The sequence below is a fragment of the Uranotaenia lowii genome, unplaced genomic scaffold (genome assembly GCF_029784155.1).
Source record: "Uranotaenia lowii strain MFRU-FL unplaced genomic scaffold, ASM2978415v1 HiC_scaffold_570, whole genome shotgun sequence".
Classification (NCBI taxonomy): domain Eukaryota; kingdom Metazoa; phylum Arthropoda; class Insecta; order Diptera; family Culicidae; genus Uranotaenia; species Uranotaenia lowii.
In genome coordinates, this window is record NW_026598501.1 from 1,615 (window position 1) to 21,364 (window position 19,750).

At 35.4% G+C, this 19,750-nt stretch overlaps 1 protein-coding gene across 4 annotated transcripts; it reads right to left on the reverse strand.

Annotated features, from left to right (window-relative positions):
- Positions 1 to 966: 966 nt before the first annotated feature.
- On the reverse strand, positions 967 to 19,179 carry LOC129760318 (pyruvate carboxylase, mitochondrial-like). Of its 4 annotated transcripts, none has more exons than XR_008740321.1 (3): positions 3,745 to 4,016; positions 1,299 to 1,742; positions 967 to 1,233 (listed from the first exon to the last, which is right to left on the reverse strand). XR_008740321.1 is itself a non-coding variant. In XM_055757956.1 (3 exons), exons 2-3 carry the CDS (start codon positions 1,392 to 1,394, stop codon positions 973 to 975), a joined length of 357 nt encoding a protein of 118 aa, XP_055613931.1. In that variant the 5' UTR covers positions 1,395 to 1,742; positions 18,967 to 19,179; the 3' UTR covers positions 967 to 972. The 4 variants fall into 4 exon arrangements, 3 of the variants coding, with proteins under 3 accessions (XP_055613931.1, XP_055613933.1, XP_055613932.1); XM_055757956.1 differs by lacking the exon at positions 3,745 to 4,016 and adding an exon at positions 18,967 to 19,179; XM_055757958.1 differs by lacking the exon at positions 3,745 to 4,016 and adding an exon at positions 18,946 to 19,179.
- Between the last annotated feature and the right edge of the window lie 571 nt (positions 19,180 to 19,750).

Below are 19,750 nucleotides of genomic sequence, written 5' to 3' on the forward strand. Positions count from 1 at the left end.
GTTACTAGTGCTGGTAACTTTAACTAGTAACTAGAACTCTCTAACATTGATTTTAATAATCCTCGCAAAAAGCCCTTTCATTGGCTGGTAACTTTAACTAGTAACTAGAACTCTCTAACATTGATTTTAATAATCCTCGCAAAAAGCCCTTTCATTTGGCATTTTTCCCAAAAAATAGTAAATTTTACTATTTCATAGTTACTAGTGCTGGTAACTTTAACTAGTAACTAGAACTCTCTAACATTGATTTTAATAATCCTCGCAACAAGCCCTTTCATTTGGCGTTTTTTTTCCGAAAAATAGTAAATTTTACTATTTCATAGTTACTAGTGCTGGTAACTTTAACTAGTAACTAGAACTCTCTAACATTGATTTTAATGATCCTCGCAAAAAGCCCTTTCATTTGGCATTTTTCCCGAAAAATAGTAAATTTTACTATTTCATAGTTACTAGTGCTGGTAACTTTAACTAGTAACTAGAACTCTCTAACATTGATTTTAATAATCCTCGCAACAAGCCCTTTCATTTGACGTTTTTCCCGAAAAATAGTAAATTTTACTATTTCATAGTTACTAGTGGTGGTAACTTTTACCAGTTACAAGAAATCTTTAACATTCATTTACTAATCCCAACAAGCCCTCCCACAGTTCCTGGTGCATAAAAAAAGCCGTTGGCTCACACAGCACCACAATAGCAAAGTCAATACGCATAATTTGGCTCAAGTGTTACAATTTTGCTGAGCCAGCAAGCTCAAGAAATTTCGGCTCCTTGAGCTAACAAACTCAAAGCAGAATGCAAAACCTTGGCTCCTAGAGCCAGAAGAGGTCTGAGCTTAATTTGAGCATTTATTGGTGGGCTGGAATTGGCTCCAGCTTTCTTCGCTCTCGAGCTTTAAGAGCTTAGATGCTCAGCCGCTTGAGCAAGAGCATTTCAATATTTAAAGAGTGTTTGGCTCTTAAGTAAAAGGACCACTTACCCCGGATGCACGGCATCGACATCGTTTTCCTTGCATACACGAATCACTTCTGGAATGCTGAGATAGGCTTCGACCGGGGCCAAGCCTTTGCCCACGAGGTACGATTCGTCGGCCTTCTGGCGATGCATGTGCATTTTGTCCTGTTCCGAATACACGGCCACGGACCGGATGCCCAGCTCGTTACATGCCCGGAAGACACGGATGGCGATCTCGCCACGATTCGCAACCAGTACGGATCGGATGGGTTTGTATTCTACCTGTTGATTGGGAATTAATGGTTATTTCTATGTCTTCTTTGGAAGTTTGATGTTCAACACCATACCTGAGTTGAGTAAGCATTTTTGGCGAGTGACCAAACTCTGACGCGTGGAAATCTCTTGAAAGACTTCAAGGCAATTTGAGCACCGCACATAGACATTCTGGTGGCGGTGTACTTAAGTAGCTAGATAATCGATTCCCTTAATACTTCAAACGCCACCAAGCGCCAGTTTAAGGTTAGTGACTTACGTTCGGTCTAGGTACTAAGTAGTAAAATACACACTAGAGCTACCTATATAAGTATCTATTTAAATAAAAAGCAACAAAATTGACACTGGGAAACAGCGGTGGATTTGTAAAGTACTTGTGCAGGACGTTTTTGAGTTTCTGTTGATTCAAAAAGAAGGTACGTAGAAGCGCTCACAATCGATCGTGTCGTATGGATGTTTGCTTTGGCCTGAGTCGTTCGAGTTGGTGTCGCGATATCGGTTTGTTTTTTTTTTATGATCTGTGAAGTAGAAAGTGATAAACTATCTTAGTTTGAATCTCTTGGCGAACAGATAAATCTCAGTTAATAGTCGTATATGAGAGGAGAGTCATATTGCTTCGATTCGAAATCTGGACTTCAAAAGCATAGAAAAATTGTTGTATTAACCACCCTACGAGATATTCTGAATTGATCGTTATGATTGCTGATTACGAAATTACTAATATTTATCAAAAAAATAATATTTACCAAACAATTGTCTGAAGAAAAGAGCAAAAATAATTAATTTTCTCTTAATCATAAAAAATAGCGCCTTTAAGTATGCAATGTTATTAGCGTTGAGACAAAATTATAGAATTTTCTTTTTATGCAGCTATAAATTGGGAAATGAGAACAAACATGACCAAAATAGTCAATTAACATTCTATCTTGGGGTTTTGTTTGATTTTTATACAAGGATTAGGGCTTCCTGAATAAAAGATCAAGTCTCCTTCAAGAGGGGATCAAGTCTCCCCTAACTTCAGAAAAATCGCAATTTTTTTACTCCAACGAAAATGCTTCTAGTTCATCAATGAGTTCAAGTATCGTTCTAATTTTTGGAGAATAGAAACTTGAAGTTACAAGCTGTCAGAAAATGTCAAAGACGGCGAGTTGCTAAATTTTTCCAAAAAGATATGGTGAAAATAAGAAAAGGGGATCAAGTATCCCCACTCTCCCCTACCTATTGTTTGTTTTAACAACACAATCGTCGTCTCGATAAAAGTGAATTTTATGATGTTTGGGGCATCAAAAGCGGGTCGACGACGTGATGAAGATGTTTATGAAAACTGTATTTTCTTTGGCGTCATTATTTGTTTCGACAATATCCTCACCAGGGCAGCAGTTTTATTTATTTTTTCGACAATCTATCGCGGATAGTATTGAAAAATTGAGGCCCAAACATATGTATTAATATGAGACTATTCGAGGAACTAAAAAATTCCCACATTGCAAATTTGCTTCCTGTTTTTTGTTAGAGAAAAGTAAGTCAAACTTTAGCATGAATGATAAAATTTAAAATCATCATTAGCTTCTTCGAGAAAGGTTGTTTCTTATGGAAACATTTTAAACACATTGCGGAGCAAAAACGAGTTATCTCGACAACTCAAAGATACCAGATAGGTAGAATTTGGTCCAGTCGTTTCTGGGCTAGAGAATGTCAAATTTTGGTGTTTTCGGGCTAAGATGGTTTCGCAGGCCTTAATGTGTTAAGTTATGGAAGCCACATCGAGCGATTAGATCCAATGTGATATTACTGTTGCTGACCCATTTCACGTGAAGATTAGACCAATTTTATCGCGACACAGTTTAAATTTAAGATCGACCCAAAATCAACCGCTGAAGCCATTTTTGATTGATTGCGCCTATAAGGAATTATAGATAGCATATCTCCTCCGTTGGAACGTGAACGGATATGAGCACCTCAAATTCGTACAAAAACCTCACTATAGACACATCGTATCGTCTGATCCATGAATGAAGAACAACCCAAATTGGTTTCTATCGTCGAGAGGCAGGTATATAGGTACATACCTCAAATCAGACGACACGACACGCACGCGGAAATGCGAAAGAAACGGTTTCACTCTTTCTTATCACTATTGGCTGATCGGGTCCCTGGTATCACCTTCACACATGGCTTAGCGAACTTTTGAATGTGAACCTCTCAGCTGCCGGGTCTTGGGCGGCCGGCCTTTAACGGCTGATGTGCAGCGCTTATCACGTTGTTGTTGGATGTATTGTTTCAAGAGAGAGAAGCGAGAGATGATTCTCAAACACCACACCATCCGACAAAATGATTGAATTCACGAATCGAGATAGCAGCTGACTGACACCGATGTCTAGGCAGCGTGTCGATGACGGTTTAAGGTACGGTGGTCTATCTTCTAGAAACCTACTTCACGCGATTCTAAAATTCTCTGTTTGTTAACAAACCATACAACAGCATGCCGTTCTCCTTACGATTGCATTGATATTTATTTACCTTTGCCGACCCCGTACCCAGCGAGGTGAATTAATTAATGTCTAGACTTATTTTCACTTATCGCGAGTAAAGCCTCTTAGGAAGCGCGATTTAAGCCAAACACGGAGATGTGCACGGTTTCGCGGTGCAAACAACACTGCTCGATTTGGCTGGCTTGGCGGTTATGGAGAATGGAGCTCGCAATGCGAATGGTGAGATACAGTGCTGTCAGATGTGGATTGAAAATAATGTATGCATTAAAAAAACTTAACATAATTTGTCGATTTTTTACGCACTGACATAAGCTCTCATGCAGCATCAATCATGTTTATCCATGAGTGTTCAGAAGAAATTTGACATCTTTATCAGTCGAACTCTTTCTGCTATGGCGAAAAGGTACTCCTTTTGAAAAGTGCGCGTTCAAAGGACGATTGTCCGTCGGATCAAAAACGGATCTTGGTGGATGCTGGATGCTGGATACTTCAATTCTGGCATCTTAAACGTTACTCTAGGATAACGATCAGAGCATCGAAAGAAGATCGGACGGTCGACAAGAAGCTCAAAAGGATGCTGAATAAAGGAAGACCGAGGGAAAAGTGGATACATTGCTGCTGGCGCTAAGCAGTGTCTGCCGAAAATTGACAAACGTGCCAAAGAGCGTCACTGAGCTCAGAGCTGCAGGCAAAGTCGCAGCGGGATTTCTTTTTGTAAATATTGAAGGTTGATAAATAAAATGAAGAAAAAACTCCAAATGAGGCCTGTAAGCAAATTTTTGTCATCCATGGCAAAAGTTTCGGTTAACCGAACATGTTGAACATTTTTTGAGAAAATTGAAAATAAATTAATAAAGAAAACCAGGAAATAACGTAAAACCATTAGCAAGTTCAAACCATGTGAAAGTGTGCTGAACTTGAACTTGGAACTTTGAAGTTTTATTACAGGTTTGAACGGCCTTCTGTTCAGCTCACGTGCCGGCTCGCACGCCAGCTCTGCTACACATTTGTTTTATTTGCTCACTCAAGCAATCAAACAACATTATGAAAAAATTAGCCAGATCTGAACCGCGACCCTTTGAGATAATAGCCAAACACGCTGCCACGAGGCCACGCCTAGATGTTGCCTTACTATAAGCTAAAATTCGAAGTGGTAATAAGCTTTCCTAGAATACCTGCAAGGACAGCCAGCGGACAGCAGCGAAGACGCATGTTAACTATTACTCAGAATTATTACGAAACGGCATCAACTTAAGTAAATAAATACAGTTGGACGAAACTTTTTAAAGTCAAAAAAATTACTCTTTTCAAAATCAATCATTTGCGAGTTAGTCTTAAGTTGTTCTGAGTTTTAACTATACATTATAACAATTTCCAAGCTATAAAAATGATTTATTGATTTTATGTTCTTTTGTGATGTTCGTTCACATTTCATATTCATGAAACAATGTCACAAAAAGGCTATTTGAGAAACTTTGTGTAACTTCAAGTCCATGGAAGGCTGTTTGAGAACCAATTTATAACTTTTCTTCTGAATGGATGCGATTGACATGTCACAAAAAAGCCATTTAAGGAACTTTTTGGAACTTAAAGTCCATGGAACGCTATTTGTGACCCTATTTGTAACTTTTATGTTTCAAAAAAGGCTATTTAAGGGGGGGGTAGGGTCTAACACTTTCAAAAAATCGATTTTTTTATTTTTTTATTTTCTTATTGTAAAACATTTTAAGAATGTTGCGTCAAATTTTCAAGTCAATTGAAGCAAAACTGTAGAAGTTATAGGCCTTTATCTCCTCCTATCTAATACTGCAAGAAAGCAAGAGCCGAAACTTCAAACGCGTTTTTCTCGAAAGCACATTTTTTAAGTCCGTGGACATCGTCATTTGAAAACTACTTATCCGATTCTTTTCAAATTTGGAACATATTTTCTACATATAAAATACCAGACCCCAACGTTTTTCTTTTTCGATTTTTTTACTTGGGGGAGATTTTATAGGTGAAAAATGGCGGATTTTTTCGTGAAAAATCGTAGTTTTTACTTCAAACAGCCACACAAATTTCATAAAAATATGTTTAAGTTAAATAAAAACGTTGGGGTCCAGAAAAACATCTATTAAAAATATTTTGCTCTGATTTTTTGACTTCAGATGATTCTGTGCTGAGATACAGTGTCCACCGCAAATCCTGTTTTCTAAAAGGCATCCTCGAAAATGCTCCGTCACCGGCTCATTTTTCAATATTTTTCTACGAAAAAATTACTAAATGTTCTTTTAACAATGCGTTGTATAATGCAAACAATTTGAATACATTTGTTTGAACGATAGCTCTAGAAAAAAATCGTGAAAATGGTGTTTTTTTATACCCGTTAGACCCTACCCCCCCCTTAAGGAACTTGTTGCAACTTCAAGTCCATAGACGACTATTGGAGGCCCTATTTGTAACTTTAACACTGAGTTATGCGATTGCCGTGTCACAAAAAGGCTATTTGAGGAACGTTATGTAACATTCATGCTCGCATTCGAGAAAATTCGGTTCTATTTAATTCGCTTTGGAACCTTTGTTCAGCGAAATTCGAACTTTGGAGGCACGCGTTTAAGTAGATATGGGACTTTTGGTTGCTTGGGCTTCCATTGAAAATTTACAGAGCTGAATTATCTGTCTTGGTTTATTTTTATTCATCATCCGAAAAAACTCCATGTTTTAAGGCATTGAGTACATTCTTCCATGGTTGAACAGGAAACTTGGATGGCGTAAATTTCTTCAAGCGTTTCACCAATGTGATGATCTTTGTTACACAAACTATTCCCACCTGGTATTTTATAGATTTTTCAAGTCTTGGACTAACTTCAAACAATTTTCCAAAGAGCAAAATTTGTTTACGGCCTGTCACAACTACGGATTGCTTTGACCTCCGTTATGTCACTAAAGACACACGGATTACTCAAAAACACATAATAAAAAAATCATGAAATGAAAAGTAAAAAAATTTACTTTTGTTATACGTGTTTGATGAAAAGAGTTGATATTTTTGTTAATATAAAGCAACGGAGTCAAATCCTATAAGTAACTAAAAGTTTCATAGAACATACTCTTAAAAGCTTACTCAACCTTTCGAAGGTCACTTCAGCGAATAGGTACTTCACAATTTCTTATATAAGTTGAAAAACCACCCAACCAGATAAAGTATTTTTACAAAACTTGTCCAAAAATTGACGTTTTTAGTCGCAAAAATAAGAAGTTATGGTTATAACTACTCGATTTGAGTTTTTTGTTCTTTTTTGCAAATAAAGTGAAAAAAGAAAGAAATCGGAGTAGTCTGCGACGAGAAATCGAAGGTTTTTTTTCATGCTTAACATTTCAAGCTTGTGGAAAAAGTTTTAAAATTATTAAAAATCAAGTGTGAAACGTTATTCCGGTACTGAATTGATTAAAAAGCACTGTTTATGAATAAAACTAACTCATTTAATCAAATTTTGTTCACATTTGAGAAACATTGGTTGTTTTTATATTTTTTTTTATACAAGCAGGTACTATATTTTGCGGATTGAATATTAAAGCTACCTAAGCTATTTAAGTTATTTAAATATGTTCAAACTAGGGAAACAGCATCTAAAATAGATTAGAATGTTGATAAGCAAAGAAAAAAAAAGAAATAATTTAGATAATAAAATATTTAAACAAACAGGAAACTTCGGTAACGCAATCAAATATGAATGTTATGAATTAATTTTTAATAACAAGTACTGTAACTAATGTTAAAAGTAAGTCCACAGATGAAGTAAGTCTTAATCCGCTACACAAGAGTAGATATCTCACTTGTGTACTATGAATAACCAACTTTTTTGGTAAATTTGTTTTCTCCGTGCAATCGTGAAATCAAACTGAGGCAAAGAGTTGAAATGCACTGATGAGTTTCCAAAAACGATCTTATTCAGTGATCACAATCTACATAACAAATTAAAAATTAAAAGGAACAAATGGGGAATCACTTCATCCATTAACAAAACTTTAATATTTAAAATATCTCCTTATAAATATTTTTCGAAATTCGATAGAATTAACCTCAATTTAAAGGGTCGTTTATGACAACACTTTAGTGCATCAGGAACAAGAATTACGAAAACAAATAGGTTTAAAGGAAATTTAAACACAATTTTTACTTTACTTTTAAACTTTTTATCATTGCCTTAAAGTTAAAAATAGGAGCTTCCTTAAGAAAAATCTAAGAGCACAGGAGGTGTAGGAAAACTCGATCGCACCATTTACCAAAATGGATCCTGATCTATAACCTAACTAACTATACTAACAAAACCCTTTCCTTGGATATTTAAATATAGATTCGCAGACGTATGTACGATTTCTATAGTTGGTGATATTGATTTACTTTTGTTATTAAATTTTTCAAAAATTAATTTTTGGAATATAAAGGTATAAATTGTTGATAATTAATTGATCCTATGGTAGGATACACTAAAAGTCCTGCCTTCATTCCTCATTGACTACTAGGACGTGGCCAGCGCCCTTATTGATAATTTTCAAAGGGAGAGCATGATTTTTATGTATTGTGAATGAACTGCTAGTCCCAAGCACCATTATTTTGGCCCTTGTAGCATTCATTGGCGAGGTAGAACTTGTTCTGCTTTGCCACGCCAGCGATCATGGAATTCGAATTGCGTAAATTGAGCAAAGTCTAACCAAATATGTTAACTGAAGTTTTAAGTGAATGATCGTACTATCTAAGCACTTCAAGTTCAAAGATTTAAGGTGGGTATGAGTAGTCAACTAAGCTAAGCTAAGCTAATTTTTCGAAATATAGGTCCATTTTCAAATGTTTTTATTCTTCTCTTAGCTGTAACTTTTGACAACTGCTTGTCAAACATTTAACGAATAAAATTTTGTAAAACTAACTATTCGATGCGGTATGATTATTTTAGGTTATTTTTGAAATTCAAAATAGTTTTAGTTTTATTGATAAGATCCTAGGCTTCAGCCCTTTATCTTATTCTATAATATAAATGACACTTAATAACTACAGTAATTGTTAATTTGTAAAAGAGCACTGCACAATTCAACTTATGATTTGTTCTCTGGACATGCTTAGTTGAATAATATCGACGTTTGGGTTGTAAAATGCCATCATTCGGTACATTGGTTCGTTTCTGGCGTAATTCTGGATGCGATTAGCTAGTTGAAACGGCCTTACGCTTCGTAAACTGCTGCGGCCTTCGTACGGAGATATACAAGATAATAAATACGGCGAGTAATATCTTCCACAGATTAAGTCCTTTAGAAACAGTGCGCCGATCGATTTTCTTCGGGTTTCCAGCGTGTCCAAACCTACCAGCATGCACAAAACTCGATACTCCGGCATTTCTGCTTGCCACCCAAGGTTTCTCAAAGCGTATTTCAAAAACTTCTTCTGAACTCTCTCTAGTCTGTTGTTGTGTATGTTGTAGTACGGTCGCCACACGATGCCGGCATATTCAATGACGGTCCTAACTAATCCAGTGTAGATAGAAACAATCGTGTAGGGATTATCCAGCTCGTGACAGATTCTACTAACCATTCCGAACATAGAATTTGCCTTTGCTACAACCTTTTCGATGTGTTTTGAAAAGTTAAGTCCGCGTTCAACTCCACTCCCAAGTCTTTTACTGAGCTTTGCCGAGCAATGATGAAATCGTTTTCTAAGCGGTATTCATAAGTGATATTGCTTATTTTCCGGGAAAATGTTATCACGTTGCATTTCGAGGAATTGATCTTTAGACCGAATCTACTGCAAAACACTCTGTGAATCTGTGCAAGGCGTTTTGCAGAGTCACGCAATCCTTCTGGTGACGAATAGGCAAAAACATTTTCAAATCATCGGCATAAATCAGCGCGAACACATCAGTCAGCACTTCAGGAAATTCGTTCATAACAGCGATGAAAAGAAGGGGTTCCAAGTGACTCCCTTGTGGAACACCACTGTTGACCGAGAAAGTACTAGATCTCACGTTCTCCAGTTTGACGTATTGCGTTCTTTCGATCAGGTACGAACGAATCCATTGGAGACAGGATCCGGTTATTCCATTCTTGCATAATACCGACAGTAGAGCGTTGATATTGATTACATCAAAGGCTTTGGACATGTCAGTGTATATTGCGTCAACTTGAAAACCTTGCATCATCCACTGCGAGGTTCTCGATACAAACTCTGTTAGGTTCGTTACGGTTGAGCGTTTCTTGAGAAAACCATGTTGAACATCCGAAGTCTTCGTTTCAATCCACGGGTAAATCTTATCGTATACAATACTCTCGAAAAGTTTGGGTATTGCAGAGAGAATTGCATCACCACGATAGTTTTCTACGGTGAGCCTGGAACCGTTCTTGTGTATCGGTATAACATGCGAGATTTTCCAAAACTTCGGAAATAAACCGGCACGAATCGATGAAGTGAAGAGGAATTGTAAGGGCTCTTCGATTCCACTCACACATTTCTTTAAAAATGAGTTTGGTATTCCATCAGGGCCACAACTTTTCGATTCGTCGAGCGTTAAAATCTTTCGTCGTATATCAGATGCCGCTATCGTGAATTCGGGTAAGATTTCTACTGGTGATTGACGTTCTTGTTCTATTTCTGCGTTGCTTAAACGATACACGCTGTGAAAGTATTCAGCAAAGAGCTCGGATGCATCTTCCAAAGATTCTGCTTTGTTGTTTTTGTAAGAAACATTTTTTGGTATCAAGTTGGACTTACGTTTCGAGTTGACATATTTCCAAAATCGTTTTGGTTCAGATTGTATATTTTGTTGAAGTTCGTTCAAATAGCTGCATCGTTGGGCTCTATGCAAACTATTGAATAAATTAGCCGCTGTTCGGTATGCTGTTTTATCATGCTCAGATTTACTTCTGCGGAATTTGTTATGCTTCTTTCGCTTGTCTTTAAGTATATAATATAAGTTATTTAGGTTATCCCGTATTTGGTCTGCAATGTGTTAAGATTCATTAAGCGCCAGTTCCAAAATTCCTCGAACTTTCCTGATCAGGTTTGCGACCAAGTTAAGGTTTTTATTTCGTTTTTCTTTTATCAAAAATCTCAATTTTATTTTTTCCTGTCGATGGAATTTTCTTTCTAACGTCTTTTTCAGTAATTTTTAACAGATTTTGTAATTGATATTATTTGAACCTCTTTTTGCAATCCTTCTGAAACTCGTTAAATAAGACGAAATTTTAAATGTGTTTATTCGATTATACTTCTTCGAACGTAAACACAATGTTAAAGCAAATTTAAATTGAACCGGCCCAATGCCCGCTGATAAGGCACAATGACTTACTTCACTTAGCGCGCGGGGGCTTGGCTACAAGATACGAGGTAGGTATAGATACCTACATAGTCGTCGTAGCAAATGTTGCTGACCCCGAGCACGTAAAATGCTTCCTCCTCGTTCAAGATCAACCGGTCAGTTTATTTTTGCATAATAATTGTGGAGTAGAGTAGGTAGGTATAGATAAAGTTTTCCATGAGAGCCGGGGCGCACAAAATCGCTCCTCTCGCAGCTCAACAGCAGTACTCCTACTCTGGCAATCGATGACCTCTAGAAATGACTGCTTGGAAACTACGAGCGAGAAAAAAAACGAATCACAGCCTTGACACTGAATTAGGTAGGACCCTGCCGTTTGGAATATATGGCTGTTTAATTGAAAATTTCGATAAAGTTGATTGGACTTAATGCAGCTCCTGGTGGAAAATATTAGAGCGCTCGTGTTGAAATTCACACATATCCTCAACAGGGTATGAACGTAACAAGACGGTAATTATTTGCTCAAAGACTTTGATTTACATCCATTAACATGACAATTTTCACTGGATCATTTAAATGTGAGAAATTAAGGTGTGCAACCGTTATTATCACCTTAGTGATCGTGATGCTTTTCACATTTTAATAGATACCACGGTCAAATAAAATGTAGGTAAACTTAATTTGTTTTTATCAAAAAGCTGTTTTATTGTTTTTTTTCAATTTCCAATCACCATTAGGTGAGCCTAGTATTATTTTCTAAGTCCCACGATAACGATAACAATCAATCAGCCTAATGAAATGTGTACATTTCAACGTGACATTGCAAACTCTTAATGATTGTTTTTCCAACAGGTTGTAAGTAGGAGCTGGTTCAAAAATACTACAAATTCGTATGCATTTTTTTGTTATCCAAATTTTCTATTCATTAAAAGTTCGAACTAATTCCGTTTATATGAAGCTGGTTACTCAATCCAACCATTTGAAAAACTACACCAGCATTTGATGAATGTTCCACATTGTGCCCAGACGGTCGACACCGGTTATCCAGTGGCAGTCGAGACATCGTGATCTACAACGAATTACTCACGCGATTGGAATACTACAACAGTGATTATTTTTGTTCGTAAGACGATGATTGCAGCAGTAATTGAAAATACACTTTATAGGACAGTTTTAACGAGGCATCTTGACTTACAATCCCACTTCCAAGTTCATGCGTCTTGGCGATTTGAGTGACAAATAGAGATAAATTTACATTCTATTAAAGGAAATAGAAATTTATTCCAAAAACACACGTTTATCATGTCCGAATGTCTCTGGTGCTGACGTCATAGTTATACCACACAGTCTTTATATTGGAAGAAATCGTCCAAGTGCATCAGATTAGTGGCATGGCGCCAAAATCCACCCATGGACAACCATTTATGCCAAGCTGCAAAGGTTTCTATTCATCGTATTTGTGTGTTAATATCTGGTTTTTCGGATCGTTTTTTTTGTCTTGTTTTGATCGTTTCCCCCCGTTCATGTTAAGATTTTCATATTCATGAAATTCGATCTTGCTCAGGCAGTCAACATTTTTAAGCGATTGGGCAGTTTGCACCTTAGTGCCTCGATCTTGTAAATGTTTTCGATCAAAAAACGTATGTTTTGATTTTGACAAGATTCATTTACAAAATGGGTGGCCAACATTTTCAGTTTTTTTTACAACTTTTAAATGCGTTTTTTCTTTATTTTGTTTTATTAAATATGTTGAAAACATACTTTAAAATTTTGAAAGGAAAGAAATGTGCTGACAAGGATTTTAAGGGCGCAGACAAACAAACAAGTTTTCAGTCCAAACAATTTTGGACCTACTATATTGTATTCAGGACTTTTTAGAACTTTTCAAAGATATGATCAAACTATCTTGCAGTGGAATAGAATTTTTTTTATATCCGTTTTAGAGCTGTAATGTCTGAGAAAAGTTTTTAGCGGTGGGCCAAATTTTAGAAATGAAAATTGTAAAAACCGAGATTCGCAAGCTCATTTTTAGAGCAAGTTCACTGGTGTTTTGAAAAAGTGGTAGAAATTTTGCCACTTTTGGCACATTTTGAAAATTTTGCCATGCAAAAACATTTTTAAGATCTGTGGCCATCAAGTTTTTTTACAACACGTGTTGTATTTTCGCATGCTGTGATGCAAAAATAGCAATTTTTCTATCACATACGGCTGAAATAGAAACAGTGCTATAAAAAAATACAACGCCCAAACATCTTGAAAACATTTTGCATGGTAAAATTTTCAAAATGTCAAAATTTCTACCACTTTTCCCAACACCAGTGAACTTGCTCTTAATAATTTAGGCTTCATTCGAGTCAAATCATGGCTTCTGAATTTTTCTTCCAGAGCTTTACTGGAATGTTAATAAAAAATAAAGAGTAGGCCTTGGTCGAGTGCGGTCGCGTTTGTTTTTCCTGCGTACAATTTTGTCGTTTTTCAGTCGGTCGAAAATTTTCTTCCGGAGAAGATATTTCAAAAATAAATCCGAAAAATATAATTCAATTCTGATTTTATGTTGGAATGACTTCAGGTGAAGTGAAAAAAAAACGTGAATAGATTCGATCGATAAGTTTTCTACGTGAAAACAATGTTTTTCGAGTGATGGAGCTGGGCTGGTGCTGGGCTGGTGCTGGGCTGGTGCTGGGCCCTCCGGACTAGTATTGGGTTTTACTTGTAGAGTGAAACTTCGGGAAGGATCCGGTTTGATATAAAGCTAAGTGGTTTTCTTTGTTATTTTTCCCTAAACTTATTGATTTTTTTTTTTGAATTTCTACTGTTACTGGACAGCTTAAGGCGGATCAAAGCAAGCACTGCTAGAGGACGGATGTGTTTTTTCCGACCTCGAAATTTTCTCGTTTGTTTTCGTGAATATATTGTGATTTTTATCTGTTTAGAAGCTTCTTTTTCGAAATCTGTGTAAGGATAGCAGTGACGATTGTGTCGTTGGATTTATGATCTAGGAAGAATCTCAAGAGTAACTCATCTTCAGAGTAATTTGATAGGATGTAAATTGAATTGTTTTTTAAAAGTACGGTCATGTATTGCCTTGTTTAGAATTGTTCGTTTCGCCCAACCACATTACCTTTTTGAGAAATTAGTTCCGTTCCGAAGTAGACGTAGGCTTAATTTTGTCATTCCCAGCCATAATACATCACATTATGGCAATAGTTTCTTTGTACGTAGTATTGATATTTGGAATACTCTTCCTAACGATTTAAAATCTCTTAATTCGATTGCAACGTTTCGTGAAAAGTGTATGTTATGGTCAGTGTCTGGCACAAAAACGCTAATCCGCTAATCGCTAATTAGTCCGCTAACTTTCGGTTAGCGAATTAATTTTCTCGCTATTTTTTTCTTCAGCTAGCGGATAAGAAAGTTCCGCTAATTTTCAGTTCCGCTAACTGAAGAACGCTAACTCTTTGAAGTGTTAATTTGGTCATAGACTTATAGATCATAAATTTGGCATCATTCAGATTTAAAATTTTGAATTCGATCAAGTATTTAAATTTTCGTTAAAGATTTATTTCAGAAGCTATTCGATCTCGATTTTGACTGGAACCATAGAAATGTGCGTCTTTTTTAATTGCCTTCACTTGAATTTATGTCTTAAGCATAAGCCTTCTTTGAATATAAAAGATATGAAAAAGTTGTGAAAAATTGAAAATTCCAGAACAAAATGAGTGTATTAATGTCAAAAAAGATGAATAACTATTTCGGACAAAACAAAACATCTACACCTAAAACGAAACTTTGCATTAACTGATGTAAAAAAATTAATAAGCGGGTGAATATTTTGAAAAAATTGATTCCAATTTCTTTCCATTTACTTTCCACCAAATACGCTAACTAAAACTAAAAGTGGACTGACGCAACTGATATGTACAGAAATATTGCAAAATAAGCTCGAAAACTCCCCCTTTTTATATCATTTAACAACTTTTCTAGTCAATATTATAATTAAAGTTGGCTGAAAAATTTTGTGTTTTGCTTATCTTTTTCGAAATTTTCTTCCAATCGATTAGCGATTAGCGCTTTATTATAGATCGATAACTTTGACGCAACATTTAGCGGTTTTATTTAGCGATCGCTAACTTTGACCGAGATAGCGATCTAGTTAGCGCCGCTAACTTTTCAGTTAGCGATGCCGAACACTGGTTATGGTTCAACAGAGAAAATAATTAATGCATTAATGTTTAGGCTATAATTTTACTTTTTTTTTGTAATTAGATTAGTTAGCTTTTTGAAAACCGATTGCAATAATTGATAAGGATTTTTTCTTACTTTGCAAGTATCAATAAATAAATAAATAAATAAATAAATAAATAAATAAATAAATAAATAAATAAATAAAAAATCAGCAGAAGAAAAGAAGCACTCAAATCCCGAAAAATCATCCATAAGCACTTGCTGGATTATCAAACAACAGTGACTGGAAGGTGCAGGGATTATAATCATTAGTGCACAGGACCATCAAATAGAAATCAACCCACGCTGCCTCCTTCCCTCATCGCCTATCAATAGACTTTGGTGAGATTGTTTCATTTTATTTTGATTATATTTGAACATATTTTGTCAATCCTATTTGCCATGTAGGATTTCCCACTAAAACATCCCATCCATTCCTTTCTGAAACAGCTTTATGGGTCGTATGAGTTCTCTGCACCTAAAGAGTTATTTTTGCTGTTTCAGATAATCCCTTCTATGATTACATTGACTTGTCACGGTGTGCATCATGGTACCACACTGATCTTCAAGAGCAGCACTTGGAATGAATATTGAATCCAGATACTCATTTTGGCATCTTGCGTTGCTCTTGATTATCGGTTGTACCTCGTGTATCAGCCAATGCAAGATGTGTGTAGTCACCCTATGCTATGCTATGCTATTTTTCCCTAAACTTATTGATTCAGGATTTTAACTATTATTATTGCTACTGGTTTATGATTGAAACTAAGTTTTCGAACTATTTATCGGGAGCAGATTAAATTATTTCATGGGAAAATTTTCATGTTCATATTTTACAAAAACTTGTTTTCAGGCGTATTCACAGACATCTCAGAATGTATGCAAATATATTTTGGATAAACTTAAATTTACGATTTTTTTCTCGTACGGCTGGAGATTTCAGCTACTGTGGATTATGTGAAAAGATCTTAAAAATTTTATATTAATAATTTTGATCACTTAAAAAGTTTAGTGCTAGAGGTAAAATATACCGGTTCCATGATCCATTGAAGAAATGTTTATGGATGTATTATTTCTGCAATTTTTTATGTTTGTTTTTAACAAATCTTTTGTTTGATTACCAGGCATATAAAAGAAAAGATAATTTATTATTTTCAAAGCTGTAGGTATTGCCGAACAGAATTTTAATAGCTTTGAGTTTAACTGTTCTATTTTTAAAATAAATTAAAAAACTGAATATATTACTCGAATTGGTGGGAAAAAATGGAAAATGTATTAAAAAAGTATTGATTTTTCAAAACATTACTTAGTGCTCTCTAAGCAATAACACTCTAAAGATTTTGTGTAATGTGAGGCAAATGAGAGCAAAGAATCAAAGAGTTTTCAAAAAGGCAATAATCATAGAAAAACTACAGTACCTTTCATAATTGTATAGAAATTGGCAGCATGCCCACTGTCACTTCGACTTTGAACTTCCATAACTTTTTACTCTGATGATATTTTTTGATCATTTTTTTTCCGTTAGATAGATCAACTATCACACTATTATAACACAAAATTTGAGCTTTCTGGAGTTTGTGTGGTCTGAGGAACAGTAATTCTACGAAAATCGGACTTTTTGGACTTTTTTCATTCAAACTGCAATATCTCTAAACTACGCAACATTTATTATTGAATATAAAAAAAAATATAATATAAAAAATATATTTCTTGGCATTTTTTGGTTAATCCCTAAAAACCCCCACGTTCCTGCGGCCATGATCTTTGCGCTGCCTTTTTCATCGAAAATAGGAAGTTGTCTGCCATTAAACGATGGTTCTTTATTATGAAAAAAAAAAAAAAAAAAAATAGGACATTCCTCCCCGAGAAAAGGGTATCTCAACATAATTGTTTTTACAAAAGCTATCGCCAATCTGATATGTTGTTAAAATAATATCGTACATATATAAATTTGTTTCGTTTTTTGTCCAAAAGTTGAATAATAAACCTAATAAACTTTACATGCATGATTTTGCACACCCTTGCCCTTGACTCGATACAAAAAATAACGGTATTTATGCTTCTCGAGAAAAAACGGAAATCATTAGGTTTGAATTTATCACTGCGTGAGTTAAATTTATGCATTAAGGTTACTTATTAGACAGTAAAACACGGAGAACGATGTTCGGAAAATCCGGAATATCAAAATTATAAATAAAAAAAATTTGCTAAACTAAAAATTTTGGAAATAAATAAATCATAATACATTTTGACTAAGAATTGTAATAAATCCTCAGTGATATGAATAAAAGATGAATTAAATAGTTCAAACATATTGCAGAAAAGAAATAAATTTAAAAACATTATAAAATGCTTATTTAAAATTAAAAGTTTTGAATCAGATACGTATTCAGATTAAGAATTCAGATTGCAGATTCAGAAATAAGATACAAAATTCTGATTCAAAAATCCGATTCGGAACTCAAATATGCTATCGAATTACAAATTCAGATTATTATTGTGGATTCTGAATTCAGATTCAGAATTCAGAATAAGAATTTAGAATCCGAATTCAGAATCAGAATTGAGAATCAGAAATCAGAATCAGAATTCAAATTCAGAATCAGAATTCAGAATCAAAATTCAGAATTCTGAAATCAGAATTCAGAATCAAAAACTTAGAATCAGAATTTAAAATTGAGATTTGGTTTCTGAACAATAATTCAGTTGAGGAAGTTTGTATACAACTATGATTCTGGACTTTGAATCTAAATAACGGCTGCCGGTCTGAAAATTACTAGTAGAGTAGGGATTACTAAAACCGCTCCAGTCAAAGATGAAACGTTCTTTTGCGAGCTGAGCAAATATTTAGATTTCAATTTATTCCTTTGCAACGCGAGATCGTTCATCACGATGATCGTACGACCGCTTCGGTGCGAGTCTATTGAGCCTACAGTGTTCACTGATAAGCAGCTGATAGTGAGCCTAGTGATTTCTGAATTGTTTCCATTATTTTCTTCTCTTAAAAACATCAGCGGAAAAAATACGGTGATCGGCAAGGTGAAACTGATAGCTTATTGGTAGCACAGAGTTTATGTAACTGATTATTTTCTGCGTGGAGTAAAAGTGCAAGTAAAAACTGCTCGAGCTTTTGATTGGATCTTCGAGCATCACTGAGAAGACACACCGTTTGTTGCGAGGAAGATTGTTCAAATGTTTATATGGATTATGCCACGCACTGACCACGATTCGATCATAAGTTGAATTGAAGTCACTAATGGCAGTGCAATACATCTAATATATAGTTGTTACCAAGTGTCGTAAAACGATTTCTTTTGTTTTTTGGTAAACAGAAGCTGATATTCTAAAAACATCCCCTGCATCATGGGATGATTCGCAGGCAATTACGCAATAGATTTTTTTGCACACAAAATCTTCAATAACGATGATTTGCAATCAGCTTGTTCTGAGCTAGAAGATTTCTGTGGGGGAAAAAAACCTTCCACACTCCAGGAGTACCAAACGATAAAGTGGATCTCTTCTATTGTTGACGCGATTATCGTCCGGTTCCATCCACAGCGAAGCACTATGACTATCCAATGACTGAACCTTGTAGCACATCATTAGTGGAAATTCACTACGAAAAATTCGCACTATTTCGTCCTCCGAGAAACAGATACACGACTATTAAAAAAGGAGAACACACTTTTTTCGGTCAAATGTGCTCCACAAATCAAACATACAACAATATGGATTGTATATACCGGTTTGTCACTGAGAAGACCATAAAAAAGGTGATGTTTAAGAAAACGCCGCCGCCGTGAACCCTATCTACACTTTTTTTTCTCCTCCACGGGTTTCGGCTCGAATGCACACAGGAATATTATACAACACGCGGGCAGGGCAGCGAAGAAGAGCGAACTATACTGAACACCGACACGTTCTACCAACAACTGAACCGCGGAATATTGTCAAAAGACTCTCAACCTCAACTCAACTCGCAGTCTAGCCAGAGACGAGCCAGACGTTTCGCCGGTCCGGTTACTGATGTGTGTTGGTTTGATAGTAGTCATATTTTTGCGACGCGACGCCAAACCACTTGATGATTTTTGTTTCGATGATGGCCATAATGATTGTGACTACTACTGGTACAGCTACTAACAGCTACTAGGAACTGTTGAAATTTGTTCATTAAAAAAAAAAAAAAAACAAAATAAAACAAATTCAACAGAAGTTATTTGTTTGATTGTACCAAAATTTTACGAAGTATAATAAATTTGAATTTGATTTAGTTGAATTTGATTTTACCAATCAATACTAAGCCTTAGATTCGTACTCAGAGCCAAAATTTTAGTTCAAAGATCGTTTTTAAAACCAATCATGAACATTTTGTTGATCAGGTTAAATGATCTTGAGCTGAACTAGTGGAAATCTGATCTTGAGCGGAGACATTTACTTTTCCTAAAGATCTAAATAGGCAATGATTATTTATTAATCTTATCAAAATGTTGGTCATTTTTTCTAAAATTTATGAAATCAAATAATGTT

Bases quoted from the DNA above. Each gene is read 5' to 3' on its own strand.
- LOC129760318 (XM_055757956.1), bottom strand. From the start codon at position 1,394: ATGTCTATGTGCGGTGCTCAAATTGCCTTGAAGTCTTTCAAGAGATTT. The intron at 1,234-1,298 runs GTATGGTGTTGA...CCCAATCAACAG, and splicing joins AAAATGCTTACTCAACTCAG to GTAGAATACAAACCCATCCG.